The sequence below is a fragment of the Plecotus auritus genome (genome assembly GCF_963455305.1).
Source record: "Plecotus auritus genome assembly, chromosome: 13".
Classification (NCBI taxonomy): Eukaryota; Metazoa; Chordata; class Mammalia; order Chiroptera; family Vespertilionidae; genus Plecotus; species Plecotus auritus.
This window is the reverse complement of record NC_137779.1, coordinates 12,467,502-12,492,036: the sequence shown is the minus strand read 5'-3', so window position 1 is coordinate 12,492,036 and position 24,535 is coordinate 12,467,502. Positions and strand designations below refer to the sequence as shown.

General features: G+C 39.5%; 2 protein-coding genes across 3 annotated transcripts in view; one reads left to right on the top strand and one right to left on the bottom strand.

The window, feature by feature from the left end:
* VPS29 (VPS29 retromer complex component) overlaps positions 1–24,535 on the bottom strand; it is a 39,111-nt gene that overhangs the window by 6,702 nt on the left and 7,874 nt on the right. The window contains exon 3 of one of the 2 annotated variants that reach the window (XM_080650613.1): positions 3,151–3,524. In XM_080650613.1, coding sequence (XP_080506739.1) covers positions 3,151–3,171 — 21 coding nt within the window. In that variant the 5' untranslated portion in view covers positions 3,172–3,524. The remainder of the gene's footprint in view (positions 1–3,150; positions 3,525–24,535) is intronic. The other variant, XM_080650614.1, reaches the window with a different exon arrangement.
* RAD9B (RAD9 checkpoint clamp component B) overlaps positions 3,430–24,535 on the top strand; it is a gene marked incomplete at its 3' end in the record, with an annotated part of 28,685 nt that continues 7,579 nt past the window's right edge. The window contains exons 1-9 of the mRNA XM_080649878.1: positions 3,430–3,501; positions 5,694–5,764; positions 6,832–6,975; positions 7,415–7,529; positions 10,513–10,612; positions 15,572–15,678; positions 20,932–21,038; positions 21,124–21,188; positions 22,152–22,274. Of these exons, the coding sequence (XP_080506004.1) occupies positions 3,465–3,501; positions 5,694–5,764; positions 6,832–6,975; positions 7,415–7,529; positions 10,513–10,612; positions 15,572–15,678; positions 20,932–21,038; positions 21,124–21,188; positions 22,152–22,274 (869 nt within the window). The 5' untranslated portion in view covers positions 3,430–3,464. The remainder of the gene's footprint in view (positions 3,502–5,693; positions 5,765–6,831; positions 6,976–7,414; positions 7,530–10,512; positions 10,613–15,571; positions 15,679–20,931; positions 21,039–21,123; positions 21,189–22,151; positions 22,275–24,535) is intronic.

Here is a 24,535-nt window from a genome sequence, read left to right as displayed (position 1 = left end):
CTTAATTAAAAAAAAAAAAATCTCAAACTCATAAAAGGGTATATGTCTATAACAGGTTGAAAATGTTTGGGACTGCCCTAGCTGGTTTGGCTCAGTGGATAGAGCTACGGCCTGGTGACTGAAGAGTCCCAGGTTCGATTCTGGTCAAGGGCACTTGCTCAGGTTTCGGGCTCGATCCCCAGTTGGGGGCGTGCGGGAGGCAGCCGATCAATGATTCCCTCCCATCATTGATGTTTCTATCTCTTTCTCCCTCTCCCTACCTCTCAGAAAAACAATAAAAATATATATTTAAAAAATATATGCATAGCCCTAACCAGTTTGGCTCAGTGGATAGAGCATCGACCTGCAGACTGAAAGGTCCCAGGTTCAATTCCGGTCAAGGGCATGTACCTTGGCTGCGTGCACATCCCCAGTAGGAGGTGTGCAAGAGGCAGCTGATCGATGTTTCTAACTATCCCTCTCCCTTCCTCTCTGTAAAAAGTCAATAAAATATATTTAAAAAAAAATAAAAAATATATATATATACACACACACATGTTTTTAAAAAAATATTTGGGTCTAATAGTGAATGAGTTGTTCCATCTGAATGAACTAAAAAGAACATTAGTAAGAAATTATACTTTATAATGATTGATAACCTAAATTCTATAATTTACTGTGGATTATGCCCGAGTGCCCAGATATCAGCATTTTAAATATATAACTGTATGAAAGACCACACAGAAATTATTTAAAATTAGTAAGGGCCCTAACTAGGGCTCTGGTTTCCTGCAAGTGACAAAGTTCTAAGGGAAATAGTGTCACACAACAAATATCAAACTCTGAGGAATGTCCTTGCCCAAATCCCACACTTTGACAGTTCAGGTTAGACAGAGATTATAGTATTTTAAGACAGCAAAAGATCCTGGAAATGGCAGTCTTGTTAAATTCAAATAAAGAACCAACCCAATCAAAGCATAGGAATTTGGCTATTTCCTATTTGATAGAATATAAAAGGGTGAAAATCCCAGTAATCAGACACCCAACCACCATTATTAGGAGGAGCTAAGAGAAGAAACTTACTCTGTGCCCAGCCTTAGTGGAATGAAGAAGTTGATTGCAGACAGGGGGAATGAAAAAAAAGGGTGAAACATGACCAATGTTAAAAGAAAGCAACAAAAAGAAACAAACCCAAAAAAACTCATATCAAATGAATATGCAAACAATTGTTAATGATTTCTGAGTGTTATGAAAGAAAATGTTAAAAATCAGCTTTGCTCAAAATACCAAAAGAACCATTTGCTGTATTTTAAATGTGACACATACGCGCATGCATACATACTTGTAAAATTTTTTGCCTTGTCAATTTTTTTCCTAATCTTATTCTCCACATGACTCTCATCCCTTTCATTTCCTGTTTATTTAGCATTTTATAAGACAATTTGGAAAATTAATCAGTCATAGCTTTAACGAAAGCTAACATTTTCTAGATTCTTATGGCCTAATTATTCCTCAAGTATATTGATTTTAATTATGTTAAAATTCTAGTTGTAAAATTATGCTGCAGCTTGGGTCATTATTTTGTATAGATGATCTAATGTAGCACTACAAATACATTATCAAGTGATGAAGTCACCAACTGAAGATGATAAAAACAAACACATTACTCCACATAAAAATGGACCTTCCCCACACCTAAATATGCTGCCTGTGGACTCTTGGATACTACCAAGTGTTGAATGTTTCTAGTCTCCTTTGCAAAATAAAAGATGGGCTAAGGCTAAATTTCACCCAGTTCCTTCTATTTGACATGAAAAATGATGTGCTGGTGCAACTACCCTAAAAAAGTGTTAACCTCTCAACAAAAACTGTTACATGACTAGAAATTTCGTCTTCATAAAGTGAAAGAAAAAACGCAGAAAAAAAAAAAAGAAATTTCATCGTCTCCCAAGGATCACTGTCTCAAAATTACTGTAAAATATGCTCTAAGCTGGCCTCTGGTTTAGAAGTAAAAATCAAAAGTAAGATTAAAGCTTTTTACATTTATAGGAAAGTATATACCATAAATCTTTGTCATGTCTATAAGCCACCTCAAAAGCTATGTTTGCCCCAGAATCGTGATAATCTTAAAAATGCAATGGATACCCATCAGAAAGAAAAGTTCCTTTGCAGTTAAATCTCATCAACACAAATACCAAGATAATCAGAGTTCCTTTTGAAACTGTTCTTAACGTTTTAGGGCGTCAAGAGCTCCTTATAAACTGAGCATAGCTATGAGCCCTCACCAGTAGCAGCTCTGGGAGTTTTTCTGCAGGAAGGTCTTAGGGGTAGCAACCTACTGGGGGTGAGAGGGTGAGGGGCCGGCCTTGTGGCAGGTTGGGGCAATCTGATGAAAGACTAAAGTAAAGCTCCCCAAACTACCCCCTTAGCACCAAACACTGGCCCTTTACCCAGAAAAACGTACATAGTCTCAATTTTCCAAAAAAATTTCAAGGAGTTCACAGATCATTAAGGAATCCTACTCTAAAAGGTTGCAGCATCCTAAAGAAACAAGGAGTTTCGGCAATTCGAAGGGCCAAAACTGCAGTCCTCTGAGAGCACACTACCATAGTGCAATGGCAGCTGCACCTTGTTTCAGGGCAAAAGGGATCGTTTTTATCCCCTGTCCCTAGATGGCAAACTAAACCGGGTAAGGGATTCTGCTCGCTACTTCCCGGTTTGCTTCTGAGAGGCCAGCTTTCACCAACTGGGGGGGGGTGGGGTGGGGTGGGGGGGGCGGGGAATAACTTGTACACCCCAACCAGCGGGTTAGAACTAGGGAAACGTCTGGAGACGGAGGGGGACCGTGCCCCTTTCTCCGGAACGGTCGAAGCACAGGCCCAAAGGCCTTTCCCCGCTCGGGCGTATGGGTCTCGCGACAGGACTAGCAGATGAGAGGGGCCTCTTTCCCCCTCGGACATCCTCTGGCCCCTGGGGCGGGGGTACAAGGCCAGAGCCGGCTTCACCCAGAAGTGGCCGCTCCCTTACCTCCCTTGCCCTCCCCCTGGGCCTTCCCAGGCCCGGCCTGAACCGCGCCCACCCAGGCCTCCGGGATCGCCTCAACCCTCGCCCAGAGACTCCCAGCCGCTCCCTACGACGCAGCACCCCGGCCAAGAGCCAGGCCTCGGTCACCGCAGTTGCCATCCTCACCATCCTGTCACTGGGCTCCGCTCAGTCACCACAACCGCCGCCGCCCTCTTCCTCAGACTCCTCGGAGGCCCGCCCACTTCGCTCACAACCAATGAAAAAAGAAGTCCACATGAGACCGCTGTACGGTGGCCCGCATAGGCTCTTTTCCGCCGTAAAGCGAAGCTACTTCCGGGGATGGAGTGGAAGTGGAAGCGAGGGATGAGATCTAGAAGCTTCTGAAGGCGCGGGCAACATCCGGGAACCTGGGGCGTCGAGTTGAGGCGCTCCTTGCTACTCAGCTTGTTAGGGCCACAGCCATGCTGAAATGCGGGATGATCGGCAGTCAGGTTAAAGGTGGAGCGGCCTTTCTTCCCTTCCTACAGAGAAAAAGGGAAAGCCTGAGGGTTACAAGGGCGTTCTGCCATCATCTTATTCTTAACCCTTTGCTTTTATGCATAAGGGCTGAGGACACAAAGTCTGGCCACTAAAATGGTCCTGTTAGTTTCTGAGGGGAAGATGAAGGCCCATGTGCTTTGATTTCTGCTTAATATTTCTTTTCATAGGTGTCTACGAAATGAAGTTGAACCATCGGGACAGAGATTGGGAGTGTGGGCCTCAAAATCGGGATGAAATGTGGGGCAGAGTTTAGGATAAAAAATAACGCTTGGACAAAGTATTTTAGTGTCATGGGAAAAACAAACCAGTTTTTTACTTTAGATCCTACCATTTTTTATTTTATTTTTTAAGTTTCATTTTTTTTTATTGTTGTTGACAGTACTACAGATGTCTCCCATTCTCTCCCCCTCCCTACAGATGTCTCCCATTCTCTCCCCCTCCCTGCAGATGTCTCCCATTCTCTCCCCCTCCCTACAGATGTCTCCCATTCTCTCCCCTCCCCCCCATCCTTTATCCCCCTCCACCCAGCCCGGACCCTACCATTTTTTAATTTATGACCTGGGACAAGCTACAGAATCACCTTAGGGCTCAGTTTCTTGTCATCAGTAAGATGACAAATAGCATCTTTGTTGTAGCGATGAAAGGAAATGCATGTAAAGAGCTCAATAAATGGGAATGTACAGGGACGATTATTATAAACTAGAGGCCTGGTGCATGAGACTCGTGCACAGGTAGGGTCCCAGGGTCCCTAGGCCTGGCCTGTGATTGGGGCCTTCCTTCTGTGCTGCCCCCTGGTGGTCAGCGCACATCATAGCCAGCAGTTGAACTCCCAGGTGGTCAAACTCCCAATGGGTCGAACTCCCTAGGGGATAATTTGCATATTAGCCTTTTATTATATAGATGGTACTTTATAAACGTGTAAATTACTCCAAAAAAATCTGTATTTGGAAAAGCAATGGTTTCCTACAAACTGTAACCTGAAAACGATCATGGAAAGGCATCTTGCAATGCGGTTGGCTTCCCTGTGGACCATTATTATGGAACAGGAAGTTCTCTTTGGCAGTGTATACCTCAATTCTTAATGAGCAATTATTTACATGATTGTTTAATTATGTTGAACTGTAAACACTGTGAGGGCAGGAACTATTCCTGTCTTGTTCATCCCTATACTCCCACTGCCCTGGGGTTGTACATGGAACATTGTAGGTGCTTAATAAATATTCATTGGCTGAATGAAAGGTCTGCATTAAGGCAGCTCCAGGAAAACGTGAATGTGAAGTGGGGAAAAGGGACAAATGCATCTATCTTTTCCCCCCCAGTCATCCAATCTTTCTCAGTTTGAGGTCCACACTCCCAACTCACATACTTATGATTCTTAAGCCTTATAATCTAATTTTATGTTCTGGAATTGTTTTCCCTTTTGTGTACTTTTCCATAAATTGATATGGCCATCTGTGTTTATTTTGCAGCATTCCATTCCATATCTGTTTGCCACATTTTTTTTACTTATTGCAAGTGTCATGCCAGGTCAGATCAGTCTCTCTTTCTGAAAGGACATCTAAGTGTGTTTGGTGGGAAGATTTGGCATCTTTCATGCAACCCTCGAACATCAGAGATGCATCTCGAGAGCCTCTAATTTATCTCATGACTTGCTTTGACTTTGCTGCCAGACAAGTTATTAAAAACCTTCAAACCATCCTCTCCATTCTTTGTACACTTTTTCCCAGGGTGGGGTAGGGGAAGATACAAGTTTTAAAATACATTAGTATGGGAGGAAATTGGCTTGCCACAGTAGTTCCATGCAACACTGCAAACATGCAGAAAGGAAGAATTTTGTTGCATGTTATTTCATATACTCATTCTTTGAATTTATTGAGCTCTTACTATTAACTTGGCATTTTGCCAATAGTATTATACTGTATTTCTTTTTTAAAAAATGTATTGTTGAAAGTATTACAGAGATTCCCCTTTTCCCCCATTGACCCTCTCCACCCTGCTCCCACCCCCCATAATGTATTTCTTAAAGCAATTTGTAGTATTAGTCTATAAACACTGTTCTTTATGAACTTAAGTCCAATGAAGGCTGAAGTAGACCTATGATTTGTTTTTGTTAGAAAGAATATAAGCAGCACCTTTCTTTTACTCTGTAGTATTTGGGAAAGCAATCCAAGCTCTATCAAGAATTACTGACGAGCTGTGGCTAGACCCATCTGAAAAAGGTGTAAGTAAGAAAGTTAACTCATAGACCATTCATTTATTAAGACAAAAGAAGTTTAAGATTCCAGTACAGATTGTATGTTAACTAGGAAATCCAGAAATTGTAATTATCCTTTTCACTGTTCATATTTATTGTACATATCTAAATATATTTAGAACAGCGATTTTCAACCTTTTTCATCTCATGGCACACATAAACTACTAAAATTTTTTGGCACATCAAAAAATATATTTTTTGCTAATCTAACAAAAAATAGGTATAATTTTGATTCATTCACACTGGACGGCTATTGTGTTGACTGTTATCATTTTTTAATTTGACAATCTAAGGGAAAAGAGGTCAGTGCCCCTGAATAAATAGTCATGTATTACATGTTTTAAAAATTCTTGCAGCACACCCATTGAAAAGCACTGATTTAGAGCATAATAAATTTTAAAATCATGCAGATAAACACAATTAATTTAAATCAGAAGTCACAAACTGGTGGTCAAAAGGCTAGATATGGCTTGTACAAGTGTTTTATGGGGATTGCACTGTGTTTTTTAAAAGTTGAAATTATTTCTAACAGTTAAAAATTGGGAGAGTCCACATAAAAATAAGAATTTCCTGTTTCTCTTGAAAACTCAAGAAGATCTGACAGTTTGGGGCCTGTATTCCCAAGTGGAAGTAGTTGGCTGAGACTGACTAACAGTTTCTCCCCTTAGAAAAGGCAAGAGATTGCCATTTTGCTGTGAACTCTTTTTACTCCCTTTTATATTGCCTTCTGCCACTTTGTACATTAAAGTTAAGGCCCCTGTAGGCATTTGCAATTTTACAATTTCAACATGCAAAATTTTAGATTTAATACCTATATATATTCAATATAGATATGTACACATGTGTGTATGCATATGCAAATTTAATATACAGTGTATAGATACAGTCCATATAATATAATTAGTAGCCATATAATGCAGTTAACATCTGATCACCTTATTTGAACATTTAATTGCTATATTAAACAAAATAGAATTTTTTAAATTAGTCATTTAAAGAACTTTTTTTCCCTTAATAGCTATTTTTTTTCCCAGCTTGCTTTAAGGTCTGTGAATTCTTGTCGCTCAGCATACGGATGTGTTCTCTTCTCTCCTGTGTTTTTCCAACATTATCAATGGTCAACCTCAGTAGAAATGAATGGCACAAAATCAAATTTAAATTGCAAATTGGGAATGAAGGTAAATATAAGTGGCCCTGGTTTTTCTTTTTTTTTTTTAAAAAAAAATATATTTTATTGATATTTTACAGAGAGGAAGGGAGAGGGATAGAGAGCTAGAAACATCGATGAGAGAGAAGCATCGATCAGCTGCCTCCTGCACACCCCCCACTGGGGATGTGCCCGCAACCAAGGTACATGCCCTTGACCGGAATCCAACCCGGGACCCTTCAGTCCGCAGGCCGACGCTCTATCCACTGAGCCAAACCGGTTTCGGCGGTTTTTCTTATATTGTGGAAATATTCGGTATATCAGAACATCTATTCTGTACTTAATACTTGGTTTAAATGGCAGGTAGGACAAATCTATTCATTTATGAATACACATACTCTTCTTTTGTTTGTTTTTAAACTAATTAAACATTGAGTATATGCTGTTCCATAATCTTATTTGTATTACAGTCAATTCTGCCCATCTTTAGATGTCTGAATTCCCTTGAAAGAAATGTAGAGATGTGCAAAATATTCACCAGATCTGATAAGTGCAAAGTAGTCATTCAATTATTCTGCAGACATGGTAGGTATTATTAAAACTAATGTATTGTGTGTTTCTTGTTAATATTTTTATGTTTAGAATATTCAAACTGCATGTCAAGAGTTCTCATTACATTACTGCTTAGAATTTGTGTAGTTTTATGGTAGGGCATTTGGAAGTACTTGAAAAATATTATCTTATTTGTCTCTGTAGAAGTATTGTGAGATGATTGTATTATTTCTTTACTTGTCAGTGACACAAGCTTTGCCTGCATACAAACCAATTTTTAATTTAAACAATTGGTTGTTCTCAAATTAACCGGCTGCTTGATATTCTGTAAGAATGCTTTGGTAACAGTGTTCCTTGGTAAGAATAAAAAAGAATAATTCCTGCTCTAGCCAGTTTGGCTCAGTGGATAGAGCATCAGCCTGCAGACCAATTCGATTCTGGTCAAGGGCACTTACCTTGGTTGCAGGCTCCTCCCTGGCCCCAGTCCTGGTCAGGGCTTGTGCAGGAGGCAACCAATCAATATGTTTCCCTCTGTCTTTCCCTCTCTCTTCCACTATCCCTAAAAAAATCAATGGAAAAATATCCTCAGATGAGGATTAACAAACAAACAAAAGAATATTTCCCTCTAGGCTGAAAGAAGCATGGTAATTGGCTCAAGGTCACAGAACTACCAAAGTCACAGAGCCTGGATTTAAGTCCTGCCCCACAATAGTATCATAGAGCCTGGATTTAAGTCCTGCCCCACAATAGTAGGAGCAAAACCTTCACTCCACTCTCTCTGCCACACCAAGCTATAAAACAGATTTCTTGCCTGCCGACTTTGTGTGGTTAATATTTGAATGTTGTACTCATAGGACTTTTACATGCTTGAGTATGTATAGCCGAGTGATTAACAGCATGGGCTCTGGAGGCCATAAGGTCTGGGGTGAAATCCTGTTCTGCCCCTTCCTTGCTGAGACCTTGGGCAAATTATTTTATATCCCTGTGTCTCAGTTTCTCAATATATAAATTGGGGATAGTGTTAGTACCAGCTTCCTAGGGTTTTTGTGAAGATTCAGTGAGTTTTCTAGGAAGTTATAGTTCTAAACTGTTTAAAAGAAAACCTGGGCCCTCGCCGGGTAGCTCAGTTGGTTGGAGTGTTGTACTGATGTGCCAAGGTTGCGGGTTGAATCCCCAGTCAGGGCACATACAAGAATCAACCAATGAATACATAAATAAGTGGAACAACAAATCAATGTTTCTCTCTCTCTCTCTCTCTCTCTCTCTCTCTCTCTCTCTCTCTCAAATCAATAAATATAAAGAGAATGCCTGACACATTCTCTAAGTGTTAGCTCTAATTATATCCATAATGAATGCTGGTATCTTATTTGAAGTTAGCAGGTAAAATTGTATGCTTTAAAAAATCTTTGCTAAGGTTATGGGTTCAATCCCTGGTCAGGGCACATACAAGAATCAACCAATGAATACATAAATAAGTGGAACAACAAATCAATGTTTCTCTCTCTCTCTCTCTCTCTCTCTCTCTCTCTCTCTCTCTCTCTCTCTCAAATCAATAAATATAAAAAGAATGCCTGACACATTCTCTAAGTGTTAGCTCTAATTATATCCATAATGAATGCTGGTATCTTATTTGAAGTTAGCAGGTAAAATTGTATGCTTTAAAAAATCTTTGCTAAGGTTATGGGTTCAATCCCTGGTCAGGGCACATACAAGAATCAACCAATGAATGCATAAATAAGTGTAACAACAAATCTATGTCTCTCCCTCTTTCTTTTCCTCTCTCTCTCTTAAAAATTGATCAATTAAAAAAATTTTTTAATCTTGTACTTATGACATTGATCCAAATCTTTTTTGTTAGTAGGTACTCAGTAAAATTTATGAAATTATTAAATGTTGCTGTTATTACTTAAGTAAAAAAGTAAGTTGAGAAATGTTATCTTTAGTAAGTCCTTTTGATTCACACAGCAACATTATTATGCTGTAGAATGTTATAGCCCACTGGATTTTATTGCATGGGCTCTATATTCACACTTAGATTCAAATTCTAACTATACAGTTAAGTTTCCACTTAATGTCTTTTGTAGGCAAAAAACATTTAACTGAAAACAATTTCACCATAGGCTAGTTGGTATAAACAAGGTTTAAGTTCCTATGGCATCTCATCAAGTTATAATTAAATGGCTTTGAATGAAAAACATTATTCTAGGACCTGCTGTACTTTCTAAAAAGGTATATAGCCTTGCCTGGCGGGCATGGCTCAGGGGTTGAGTGTCGACCTATGAACCAGGAGGTCACGGTTTGATTCCTGGTCAGGACACATGCCCAGGTTGCGAACTTGATCCCCGGTATGGGGCGTGCAAGAGGCAGTCAATCAGTGATTCTCATCATTGATGTTTCTATCTCTCTCTCCCTCTCCCTTCCTCTCTGGAATCACTTAAAAATATATATTTTTAAAAAGCATAGCCTTGAAAAGTAATTTAGCCTCACTGAGTTATTGTTTCCTCTTCTGAGATTAAGTACCTGCCACATAGGGATATTGTGTGGATCAGAGGTAATGTATGTAAAATGTATACCTCAGTTCCTGGCATATAGGGCCATAGCCATTGTTGCTACACATTTTTCTCAGAGGAAAATAATTCACAGGCTAGATGTTCAGCTTTATATTCCAAAGGTCCCATTCAGAAATATCAGGCCTGGATGACAGATACCGAATCATAGATAGCTTAGCTGTAGTGGGCAATCACTATTTTACACACAATTTAAGAAATTAACTGTATTTCAAAAGAATGTGGGAACTCTATTGCCTGCTTAGTGAGATGGTCTGACATATTGCCTGGTGTCCACTAGGGAGCGATAAACACATTCATTAAGGAATAGTGCTTCTCCATGCTGTGTGCACCTGCCAGATATTAAATATAACTTTACTTATATTATTTTAATTTGGCTGTGAAACTTAAAAACTTCTCAATATTTTAATTTTGAACTTAAAATTAACAGGTTGTTTATTCTTTTGAAGGTATTAAAAAGACTCACAATGTGTATTTTCAAGAAAGTCAGCCTTTGCAAGTTGTTTTTGAAAAGAATACGTGTAGTAATATACTAATGATTCAGCCAAGGTAATGAATTCTCTGTTGATTCTTTTTCTGAAAATAGTATGGTTACAGAGTAAAGAATTAATGTCCTAGAGCTTTTAAATAAGTCACTTTTTTTGTTTTAAAGCTAATCCTGGACTTGAAGAAATCACCAGATAGGATCAAGAGGAAATCTTGATAAAGATAATAGTGTATCAGCGATTTTCAACCTTTTTCATCCTACAGCACACATAAAATAATTACTAAAGTATTCGTTTTTGGTTTGCATCACACCAAAAAATATATGTTTTGCTGATTTGACAAAAAAAAAAAAAAAGGTATAATTTTGACTCATTCATGCCAGACTGCTATTGTTGTGTTGGCTGTTTTCATTTTTTTTAAAGATATATTTTTATTGATTTTAGAAAGGGAGAGGGAGATAGAAACATCAATGATGAGAGAAAATCATTGATTGGCTGCCTCCTGCACACCCCCTACTGGGGATTGAGCCCGCAACCCGGGCATGTGCCCTGATGGGAATCAAACCCAGGACCCTTGAGTCTGCAGGCTGAAGCTCTGTCCACTGAGTCAAACTGGCAAAGGCTGTTGTCATTTTTAAAAATATATATTTTTTGGGGGTGGGGGCATGAATGGGAGGTGTGGGGTAATGGGGGAATAAGGACACATATGTAATACCTTAATAAAGAAATTAAAATATATATATATATATTATTGATTTCAGAGAGGAAGGGAGAGGGAGGGAGCTGTTGTCAATTTTTAAAATTTGACAGTCTAAGGGAAAAGAGGTCAGTGCCTTTGACTAATCATGCATTGCATGTCTTAAAAATTCTTGTGGCACACTGGCTGAAAATTACTGTAATTACCTAATGGTAGCAATAATAATTTAGTGGTCAAGAAAATTCTAAAAATATTCCATCAGTAGCTTTCTTCATCAAATGATATCAAGAAAAAAATATATTTTCTAATATTTTGCATTTACATGGTGCCTTCTGTCTGAGTCTTAAAACACACAGCATAAGGAAATTTCAACATTTTTTATATGAACTGATTTTATCCTTAAGTATTTCCACTTTTTTCCTCTAGAGAATGAGTCAGTGTACTCAATTTTTCAGTTAAGCCATAACATGAAACATTAGTTACTTTGTAAGCCAAAAGATATTTTATCCTTGTTGTTTTTTAAATTACCAAAGAAATACATGTTCTCGAAATACATCTAAAATTTATAGAAGATTGCAAAGATTAAAAAATGAAAATCTCCTCTACTTGTCCCCTTTATTCCACTGGCAATGATAATATTAATAATTTGGTATATCATTCTAGCTCTTCTTTTTATAGCTATTTTGTTAAATTTATAGCCAAATTTCTCTGTAACTCTCCCTATAATTATTGTGATCTCTTTTTCCCGCCTCTCAAATTGATATCACATACTTTATTATACATAGTGTTTTTTTTTTCAATATATTTTATTGATTTTTTACAGAGAGGAAGGGAGAGGGATAGAGAGTTAGAGACATCGATGAGAGAGAAACATCGATCAGCTGCCTCCTGCACACCCCCTACTGGGGATGGAGCCCGCAACCAAGGTACATGCCCTTGACCGGAATCGAACCTGGGACCCTTCAGTCCGCAGGCCGACGCTCTATCCACTGAGCCAAACCGGTTAGGGCTATACATAGTTTTTTATAATATATTATACATAGTATTTTCAAAGAAAATGTCCCACTATTATTTTTGTTTGGCAACTTGTTTTTTTCAGTTTCTATGTCACTTCACCTAAATTTATCTTATTATTTTTAATGACTATATAATTTTTCATTGTATGACTGATTGGTAATTTATTTATCCATTATCCTACAATACGGTAGTCCTCCCTCCCCACAGTTGATGCCTAAAACTGCAGATAGTACCGGACCCTATATATATTGTTTTTTTCCTATGCATACAGACCTATGATAGTTTAACTTATAAATTAGTCACAGTAAGAGGTTAACAATAATAATAAAATAGAACAATTATAACAATATACTGTAATAAATGTTACGTGAATGTGGTGACTTGCTCAGGTCTTCCTATAGACTCAATGCTTTCTGGTGCATTATGTTGCCATCAGTCAGAACATGTTTTCTGCCCATGTCGTCCACCCACAAATTCAATGCCTCTTCCATCTTAACTACCACACCCACTGTGGCTGTAACTTTTGCAGTTCGAGGTGCAACAGCAAGACTACCAGGAATTTCTTTTCCTTCTTTATAACTTCATAGGTAGGAGATTTATTCTTACCATAGATCTTAGCAACTTCAGCATATGACTTTTTTTCTTTCCTTATTAAGGAGAACTTTCACCTTTTCACTTAAAGAAAGCACTTTTTGGCTTCTCTTTGGCATATCTGAATTGTCAGCATCACTACTTTTGTGATTTGGGGATATTAATAAGTAAAATAAGCACTGCAATGCTTCGACAGTCTAGCTGATGATAACTGATAGCTACTAAGTGACTAACGGGTAGGTAGCATATACAGCGTGGAGACTCTGGACAAAGGGATGAGTCACATCCTGGGCAGGATGGCACCGGATGGCATGAGATTTCATCATGCTAATCAAATGGCAAGCATTTTAAAACATAATTATTTCTGGAATTTTCCATTTAATATTTTCAGATCACAGTTGACTGGAGATAACTGAAATCCAGAAAAGTGAAACCTCGGTTAAGGGGGAACTGCTGTATTGGTGAAAAAGGTTGTTTCCAACTTTTTGCCATCACAAACAATGCTGCTAGTAGTACATAGGGTAATGTGTTAGTTGTCTGTTGCTGTGGAGCAAATTTCCCCAAATCTTGGAGCCTTAAAAAAACAGACATTTGTTACTTCCTACTACTAAGGTGCATCTGGCTCAAGGTCACCAAGGTTTAAGTTAAGCCATCAGCCAGGACAGTGGTCTTATCTGAAAGCTGTGGAGGGAGTTACTTCCAAGCTCACTGACATGGTTGCTGGGAGGCCTCAGTTCCTCACCAGGCAAGCCTCTCCTTAGACTGCCTGATTGTACTCACTGCATGGTGATCAGAGACAGAGACAGAGACAGACAGAGAGGAGGAGGGGAAGTCTCCCAAGATGGAAGCCATGGTCTTTTTATATCCTAATCTCAGAATTGCTCTTTTATTCTTCTGCCATTTTCTCTTTGCTAGAAGTGAATCTTATCTGTCCAGCCCACACTCAGGGGGAGGGGATTTATATAGGACCTGAAAAAGAGAAGGTGGGATCAGTGGGGCCTCTTCTAGGCTGCCAAACACAAATAGAGTCCTAGAAATTAAATTTCTGGCTCAAAAGCTTACTAATTTTAAATGTGCCTACATACTGATTATCAAATTGCTACCTGGAAAGTTTGTATCAATTTACATTCCCACCAAAAGTGTAGGAAAATCCTTCCAAGTAAAAGATATGAACGATCTTTTAAATTTTTTGCCAACATAATAGGTAGAAAATGGTATTACTAGAGTTCTTTGTTGTTTTTATTTCATTACTAGGCAGTTTGAGCATCTTTTCATATACTTATTAGCAATTGGTATTTTTCTTCCCTAATTGCACATTCATGTCATTTTTTTTTATATCAGGTTGTTTGGTATCTTGTACAAAACTTCCCCCTTAACACTGGAAATGTTTCCAGATGAATTTGGTAGGCGTTCCTCACATTTTGGCATCAAGAAACACTAATACCAACATTACAAAAATTCTAAGAATCTGTTTTGTTTTTTTTATCAAATAACACCTCAATTTCAAAAGTAGCTCAGAAGTTATAATGCAATAATAAAAAGGCAAATAACCTAACTCAAAAACAGGCAGAGGATTTGAATAGACTTTTTTCCAAAGACGATATAAAATGGCCAATAAGCACATGAAAAGGTGCTCAGCATTATTTTTTTTTAAATATATTTTATTGATTTTTACAGAGAAGGGAGAGGGATAGAGAATTAGAAGCGTCGATGAGAGAGAAACATCTATCACCTGCCTCCTACACACCCCCTACTGGGGATGTGCCCACAACCAAGGTACATGTCCATGACCGGAATCGAACCTGGGACCCTTCAGTCCACAGGCCGATGCTCTATCCACTGAACCAAACCGGTTAGGGCGGTGCTCAGCATTATTAATCATTGGGGAAATCCAAGTCAAACAACTTGAAATCTGTGAATTGTGTAGTATGTTAATTATAACTTAATAAATCTGTTTTTAAAATGGGAGCACAGAATGAAAAAGCACTTGGATGTCAAGATAACCTTGAAAGTAATAATTAGTAATCCAGGACAAGTAAAGGGAAAGAGAATATAGGCAGCAGACTGCTTGTAAACTTCTACCTCTAAGCTGGGTCTCCAGCATTTACCCCAATTGTATTAGAACGGCTCTGTTTTCCACTCTTTCCCTTAGGAGTATGATCCCAGGCCAATGAAAAAAAAAATGGTTACATAAAAAAAAAAAAGAACTAAAAGCATTTTATTCTAGTATTTGATTTATCCTACAGCTTTCACATTCTTTACTAAGAATGCATTTTACTATTCTCTTGGCCTTTAAATGAAGTTACAGTTTCAAAATATACTAAAATATAGCAGCTCATATAAAATAAAGAAGAAAAATTTACATTTTGGGTAAATTTTTCTAAATCTAGGCCAACCTATTTCTAAATTAAAGATTTGAATCCCGCCCTAGCTGGTTTGGCCCAGTGAATAGAGCATCACTGCGGACTGAAGGGTACTGGGTTCGATTCCGGTCAAAGGCACATATCCGGGTTGTGGGCTCCATCCCTGGGGTAGTGGGGAGACATGCGGGAGGCAGCAGATCAATGATTCTCTCTCATTATTGATGTTTCTATCTCTCTCTCCCTCTCCCTTCCTCTCTGAAATCAATAAAAATATATTTAAAAAAAGATTTGAGTCCCATTAGAAAGTGTTTCTTTATTTTCCGAAGAATGTAATATTTTTTATTATATTTCCCAGAGTGCTTGCTGAGGCAATTGTTCTTTTCACATCAAGTCAAGAGGAAGTTACTCTTGCAGTTACTCCACTGGAAGTTTGCATTAAAAGTTCTACTGAGGAATCAATGGGTATGGATTATATCTGTCATAGTGCTTTAATGTAATATCACTTCCTTGTTTTCTTGATGACTAACCATGCAGTAAATATTAGTGGCATAATATTTATTTTTGTTTAAAAGGCAGTAAGATGTAGAAAGATCATTAAAATGTTTAAGAGATCCAGGAAATTTACACAATCAGTAATTTAAATGCTTCGCTTTGAAATTCCAGTTGTTTTAAAAATAGGAGAATGGTTACTGAGAAAATTTTCAAAGTTAAGATTTTAAAGTTTTTCTCATCCTTTATTATACTTTGTGTTTAGCATAAAGAAAAATTAAGAAGCCAGCAATCCAATTGAGATGGCCTTTGACTACATAAGAAAAAGTATATTTGAATTGGAAATGTAAGATATTTCAGACAGCAAATGTATAGGGCAGAAAATGTGAATACTTCTTTTTTTTTAATTTTTTTAAAAATATATTTTATTGATATTTTACAGAGAGGAAGGGAGAGGGATAGAGAGCTAGAAACATCGATGAGAGAGAAACATCGATCAGCTGCCTCCTGCACACCTACCGCTGGGGATGTGCCCGCAACCAATGTACGTGCCCTTGACCGGAATCGAACCCGGGACCCTTCAGTCCGCAGGCCGACGCTCTATCCACTGAGCCAAACCGGTTTCGGCACTTTTTTTTAATTTAATAAATCTTTATTGTTCAGATTATTACAGTTGTTTCTCCTTTTCCCCCCCATAGTTCCCCTCCACCCAGTTCCCACCTCACCCTCTGCCCTTACCTCGCCCCCACTGTCCTCATCCATAGGTGTACGATTTTTGTCCAGTCTCTTCCTGCACCCCCCATACACCTTTCCCCCTGAGAATTATCAGTCCACTCCCTTTCTATGCCCCTGATTCTATTATATTCACCAGTTTATTCTGTTCCTCAGATTTTTAATTCACTTGATTTTTAGGTTCACTTGTTGATAGATATGTACTTGTTGTTCATAATTTTTATCTTTACTTTTTTCTCTTCCTCTTCTTAAAGAATACCTTTCAGCATTTTGTATAATACTGATTTGGTGGTGATGAACTCCTTTAGCTTTTTCTTATCTGTGAAGCTCTTTATCTGACCTTCCATTCTGAATGATAACTTTGCTGGGTAATCTTGGTTGTAGGTTCTTGCTATTCATCACTTTGACTATTTCTTGCCACTCCCTTCTGGCCTGCATAGTTTCTGTTGAGAAATCAGCTGACAATCGTCTGGGTGCTCCCTTGTAGGTAATTAACTTTTTTTCTCTTGCTGCTTTTAATATTCTCTCTTTGTCTTTTGCTCTTGGCATTTTAATTATGATGTGTCTTGGTGTGGTCCTCTTTGGATTCCTTTTGTTTTGGGTTCTGTGCGCTTCCTGGACTTATAAGTCTATTTCTTTCACCAGGTGGGGGAAGTTTTCAGTCATTATTTCTTCAAATAGGTTTTCAGTATCTTGCTCTCTCTCTTCTTCTGGCACCCCCATAATTCTGATGTTGGTACGCTTGAAGTTGTCCCAGAGGCTTCTTACACTGTCTTCAACTTTTTGGATTCTTTTTTCTTTTTGCTTTTCTGGTTGAGTGTTTTTTTGCTTCTTTGTATTTCAAATCTTTGACTTGATTCTTGGGATCTTCTAGTCTGCTGTTGGGTCTCTGTATAATATTTTTTATTTCAGTCAGTGTATGTTTAATTTCTAGTTGGTCCTTTTTCATATCTTCGAGGGTCTCGCTAAATTTATCGGCCTTTTCTAGGATATTCTTGAAAAGCCTTATAACTGTGGTTTTGAATTCTATATCCAGTCATTTGTTTTCCTCCATTTCTTTCGTTTGTGATCTGTTTCTTTGTCTTTGCATTTTCGTTGCTTCCCTGAGTTGGTAGGGTAGCTTTGTGTGCTAGGTTTCCTATATGGCCCAGTGGGTCAGCCTCCCCAGTTAACCTGAGGTGGACACTCTTGGTGCACCCCTTTGTGGACTGTGTGTACAGCCTTGTTGTAGTTAAGTCTTGATTGTTGTTGGTATCACTGGGAGGAATTGACCTCCAGCCAGTTGGCTGTGAGGATCAGCTGTGTCTACACTGGGAGAAGTTCGGTGCTGGAGACAGCCTTATAAGATCAGACTTGCAAAATTGCAAAAGCCTCTGTGCTCAGCTTGGATGGGGTGGAGTCTCAGGGTGGAGCAGACAGTCTTGGCTTCCTGTCAGCCCTGCCCTTGGGCACGCACCTCCAGACCTCTGCCTTCCGCAGCTCCCGAGTTTCCACCTGACAGTCCAGATTCCCCCCGTAAGAGCATGGGTCCCCAGGGGCTCGCCCGGAACTGGGGTTCAGTGCAGTCGGAACTGGGGTTCAGTGCAGTCAGGAGCTTCCGTCTCCCTTCCGCTAGGGAAAGCCTGTGGCAACCTCCGCATTCAGTTTTCTCTGTGAGCAGCGCGCGCCTCCAGACCCCTGCCCACCGTGGCTCCCCCGAGTCTCCGAGTCTCCGTGTGCCTTTCTCTCTACCTGACAGTCCAGACTCCCCCTGTATGAGCCTGGGTCCACAGGGTTTCGCTTGGAACTGGGGTTCAGTGCAGTCAGAACTGGGGTTCAGTGCAGTCGGGGCTTCCTTCCCCCTCCTGCCAGAGAAAGTTAGCCAGGCACTCAGCCGCCCTTCCTCTATGTGCGTATGTCTCCGTACCTCAGCCCTTTGCCGCTCCTCTGATTCTCCATGAGCTTTTCTCTTTCCTTCTAGTTGTAGAATTTCCACTCAGCCAGCTTTCCTGTGGTTCTGGATGATGTCTGTACTGTCTTTTAGTTGTAGTTTTGAAATTGTTGTGCAAGGCAGCAGTTTAGGTGCTTACCTATGCCGCCATCTTGGTTTCCCGTCTGTGAATACCTTAAGTTAGTTCTTCCAAGAGTTATCTAGATGGAATGGAGAAACTAAGGCACTATCCAATCAGTTTTGGTATCAAGAAAATTTATGGGGTCTTTTTGGCACAAGTTGTTTGAGACTCTTTGACCTTGGATACTTTTTTTGGTGATAGCAGTAAAGAAAGAATACAAAGGGAGGAACTGTATTATTTTAAAGTGAAAAACCAGTAGAACTGGGGATTAAGTTGTGTCAGATGACATTTGTAGTGTTTAGTTTGTGCCAGGTTCTGTTCTAAATGGTTTTCATTTCTGAATTCATTTGATCTTTGTAACAACTCTGTGATGTAGGTACTATTATGATCTCTCTTTTCCATCTGAAGAATATGAAGCACAGAGAAACTAAGTGACTTGCTGGTGTCACACAGTAAGTGGTGCCTGGTGACTTGAGCACATGGCACAAACTCATTTGTGCTATTATTGCTTCTCTCAAATCTCCTCTACATTGTTTCTTGGCACTCAGGAGTACATGATCTGGGAAATATATACTTGACTAGTGAAGGGGTCTGGTTTATATTCCATAATGCCATCTCTGAATAAAGATGGCCATTTAATAACCAGAAGACACTGTCCCTCATGAACAACTTTCTAATGAGTAGTTATAGTTATGTTTGACGAGGGACCCAATTGTTTAATTCTATTATTGAACTTACTCTATGCTAGCACCTTGGAGTGACATGAGCCTTCTTGTTTGAGATTAATATATTTGTAAGGTATTGTTTGGCCCTTAAAAAAATGTATACCATTTATCCTTTGTTCTTATCCTATATAATAAAGAGGTAATATGCAAATTGACCGTCACTCCAACACACAAGATGGCTGCCACAAGATGGCTGGCAGGGGAGGGCAGTTGGGGGTGATCAGGCCTGTAGGGGAGGGCAGTTAGAGGTGACTGGGCTGGCAGAGAAGGGAAGTTGGGGGCGACCAGGACTGCAAGGTAGGACAATTGGGGGGGACTCAGCCTGCAGGGGAGGGCAGTTAGGGAGGACCAGGCCTGCAGTGGAGGGCAGTTGGGGGGAATCAGGCCTGCAGGGGAGGGCAGTTAGGAGCAACCAGGCTGGCAGGGGAGGGCAGTTGGGGGGACAAGCCTGCAGGGGAGGGCAGTTGGGGGTGACCAGGCCAGCAGGGGAGGGAAGTTGGGAGGGACAAAGTCTGCAGGGGAGGACAGTTGGCAGGGACAAGCCTGCAGGGGAAGGCAGTTGGGGCAATTGGGCTGGCAGGGGAGCAGTTATGCATCGATCAGGCTGGCAGAGGAGTGGTTAGGGGGTGATCAGGCTGGCAGGCAGAAGTGGTTAGGGGCAATCAGGCAGGCAGGCAGGCAGGCAAGTGGTTGGGAGGCAGCAGTCCTGGATTGGAGAGGGTGCAGGCTAGTCTGAGGGACACCCCCCACCCCATGCACGAATTTTGTGCACCAGGCCTCTAGTACTTACATAATTTATGTTCATAAAATAATTTTTATTTTTTTAATATATATATATATATTTATTTCAGAGAAGAAAGGAGAGGGAGAGAGAGATAGAAACATCAATGTTGAGAGGGAATCATTGATCAGCTGCCTCCTGCATGCCCCCTACTGGGGATCAAGCCCACAACCCGGGCATGTGCCCTTGGCTGGAATCGAACCTGGGAACCTTCAGTCCGCAGGCCGACGCTCTATCCATTGAGCCAAACCAGCTAGGGCATCATAAAATAATTTTTAAAAAGCACTAATACAAAAGTCACCTGAAATCCCATGATACAGAGATGAGCACTTTTAATACCTATTTCTATATTTCAGATCTAATAGGAGATGGGTTGTGTGAAAGTAATGAAATACCTTGAAGCTATTAAAAGTAATCTCGTATTTGTGTATATGCACTCCTATCTGAGAGTGTACATCAAAGATATTTATTGAAGCTAATTTTGTGGAAAATACAAGTGAAAAATAGGCAATGGGTTTGAACAGACATTGACATGGCTTGTAATTGATGCTGGGAACTCAGCTGGATTATTGTCCAGAGTTACCTGCACATTATGTGGCCTCTTAATTTATGAAAGCATGAAGTCAGCATGAGCAAGTGTTGCAGGATAGAGGAAGTGGATAGAGGATAGACAGGGAGGCTACTAGTTGCTAAAGGCCTGGGCCCAGAAACCAGCACCAAATCACTTCATCATGTCCTATTGGTCAAAACAGTCAGAGAGCCCACCCACCCAAATTCTAGGAGAGGGAAGTAGACATAGACCCCACCTCTCAATGAAGGAATGTCACGGAATTTATGGCTATGTTTAACTTACCACTTAGGTTATATTTTTATATTCAAACTTAACAAATATCTCTAGAACTAATTTTATTCTTCATTTTCCTACTATATTGAACAGATTTGAACAGTTCTGTGTACAGTGAGATGTTTGTGGGTCCACATGAGTTTGAGTTCTTTCAAATTGGGGTTGACAGTGAAATAACATTTTGCTGCAAAGAATTGAAGGTAAAGAAAAATTTGTACAAAATTAAAATTTTCACTGGTAGTTTTTAAAGAAATATTTCATTTTTCTTTCTTCTTTTCCTTTTAGGGAATGCTGATATTTTCGGAAGCTATACATGCTCCTATAACCATGCATTTTGATTTTCCTGGGAAGTAGGTCCTTGGGGAACTTTTCTGAGTTTGTTTCTTTCTTTTGTTTTATGTTAATAATAAAACCATTTTAATCACTTTGAAATTAATTCATACCTCAGGAATTCCTTTTTTTAAAAAAATATATTTTATTGATTTTTCACAGAGAGGAAGGGAGAGGGATAGAAAGCTAGAAACATCAATGAGAGAGAAACATCGATCAGCTGCCTCCTGCACACCCCGCACTGGGGATGTGCCCGCAACCAAGCTACATGCCCTTGACCGGAATCGAACCTGGGACCTTTCAGTCCACAGGCTGACGCTCTATCCACTGAGCCAAACCGGTTAGGGCCCTCAGGAATTCCTTAACCTCACTAGCAATACTTATCAAACTAAAATTTTGAAAGATGCCATAACATATTTTTTTAAAATATATTTTATTGATTTTTCACAGAGAGGAAGGGAGAGGGATAGAGTTAGAAACATCGATGAGAGAGAGACATCGATCAGCAGCCTCCCGCAACCAAGGCACATGCCCTTGACCGGAATCGAACTCGGGACCCCTCAGTCCCCAGGCTGACGCTCCAGCCACTGAGCCAAACCGGTCAGGGCCATATCATATTTTTTAATTGGTAAACTTGATTGAGAAAGATATATACTTCTGCAGAGTGAAAACATTTATAAATTTGATAGGAATAAATTGCCTAATTAGAAAATAATACATGGCTTAAATCTCTGTGAAACTATGATATTTTATGATACTCCAGGACTGAACTTTCAAATGAGATTGAGTTTAGATAGCTGTTTTATAAAATTAGATCTGATGATTTCAGCTTTTAGGACTGTGTTAATCAGTGAGAAGACTAAAAGGAATTCTACTTTTACTGTTTCTTTTTATTCCTGAATTAGATATAATTTTTTTTTTCATATTTTCCCAATGTCCATCAGAAAATGATTGTGATGTTTGCTCTGACTTTGCCTTTTTAGACCTATGGCTTTAAGTATTGACCATATGCTATTGGAAGCTAACTTTATTTTGGCTACATTAGCTGATGAGCCAAGCAGAGCATCTTCTCCGCAATCATTGTGTCTGTCACAAAAACGAAAAAGGTAAGGTCATGTTTTAACATCTTTATTGGCTGGGAAAAAGCCATTGCCATTTACTCAGAAATAATTCAGGAAACAATTGAGGAGTAAAACATTCAATCAGTAATTTTGACGGAATCAGGAAGATTTCACTGTAACAAGTATCACTGACCTTGCTCTGGATATTTGCTTTTCCTCTTCTGGTCAAAATTTACCAAGACTCTCTAATTTATCTTTGTTATTACCCAAAACTCATTTTCTTTTTTTTTTTTTTTTTTTTTTTTTTTTTTTAAATATAATTTTATTGATTTTTTACAGAGAGGAAGGGAGAGGGTAGAGAGCTAGAAACATCGATGAGAGAGAAACATCGATCAGCTGCCTCCTGCACACCTCCCACTGGGGATGTGCCCGCAACGAAGGTACATGCCCTTGACCGGAATCGAACCCGGGACCCTTCAGTCCGCAGGCCGACGCTCTATCCACTGAGCCAAACCGGCCAGGGCCAAAACTCATTTTCATTTGTTGTTATTTTTAATATATTTTTATTGATTTCAGAGAGGAAGGGAGAGGGAGAAAGAGAAAGAAACATAAATGATGAGGGAGAAACATTGATTGGCTGCCTCCTGCATGCCCCATACTGGGGATCAAGCCTGCAACCCAGGTATGTGTCCTTGGCCAGAATTGAACCTGGGACCCCTCAGTCCGCAGGCCTATGCTGTATCCACTGAGCCAAACCGGCTAGGGCTCATTTTCATTTGTAATAGTTGCTTTTCAGGAGTGACAGGGTGTTAAGATGCACAGGAAAGTCTATTCCTACCTAGAACTCTCTTTCTCATAGGGACAGCCATTGTTTTTCTTTCTTTCTTTTTTTTTTTTTCCCTTTGGTCTCTTAATAACTTTCTTTTGGTGGTGGCGAGGGTGCTTCAACTGTAAAAACAACATAAAGTTACTATGGGATGGCATAAAACTGGAAATCAACTACAATAAAAACAACCCAAAGAAATCAAACACATGGAGACTAAACAGCATGCTATTAAACCATGACTGGGTTACCAGAGAGATCAAAGAAGAAATAAAAAACATCATGACAACAAATGACAATGAAAACACTACAATCCAAAATCTATGGGACACAGCGAAAGCAGTCTTGAGAGGGAAGTTCATAGCTCTACAAGCCTACTGCAAAAAACAAGAAACAGGGGTAATAAATTACCTAACCCAACAACTCAAAGAGTTAGAAAAAGAGCAACAAGAAAAGCCCAGTGTAAGCAGAAGGAAGGAAATAATAAAGATCAGAGCACAGATAAACGACATAGAGACCAAAGAAACAATACAAAAGATCAACAAAACCAAGAGCTGGTTCTTTGAAAGGATAAACAAGATTGATGAACCTCTAGCCAGGCTCACCAAGAAGCAAAGAGAGAGGACCCAAATAAACAAAATCAGAAATGAAAGAGGTGAAATAACAACAGATCCCGCCGAAATACAAAGGATTGTTAAAAAATACTACGAACAACTCTATTCCAACAAACTGGACAACCTGGAGGAAATGGACATATTCCTAGAAAAATATAACCTTCCAAAACTCAATCAGGAAGAATCTAAACAGCTCAATATGCCAGTAACTATGGAAGAAATTGAAGCAGTCATCAAAGAGCTTCCGGCAAACAAAAGCCCGGGGCCAGACGGCTTCACAGGAGAGTTTTACCAAACATTCAAGGAAGAACTAAAACCTATCCTCCTCAGACTATTCCAAAAAATTCAAGAGGAAGGAACACTTCCAAGCTCCTTCTATGAAGCCAGCATCACCCTAATACCAAAACCAGATAAAGACAACACAATGAAAGAGAATTACAGGCCAATATCCCTCATGAATGTAGATGCCAAAATCCTCAACAAAATTCTAGCAAATCGGATCCAGCAGTACATCAGAAAGATCATACACCATGACCAAGTAGGGTTTATCCCAGGAATGCAAGGATGGTTCAATATCCGAAAATCAATAAATGTGATACATCACATAAACAAATTGAAAGATAAAAATCACATAGTCATATCAATTGATGCAGAAAAAGCATTTGACAAAATCCAACACCCTTTCTTGATAAAAACTCTCAACAAGGTGGGAATAGAAGGATCATACCTCAACATAATAAAAGCTATATATGATAAACCCACAGCTAACATCATACTCAATGGGCAAAAACTAAAACCATTTCCCCTAAGAACAGGAACAAGACAAGGATGCCCACTCTCACCACTCCTGTTTGACATAGTACTGGAAG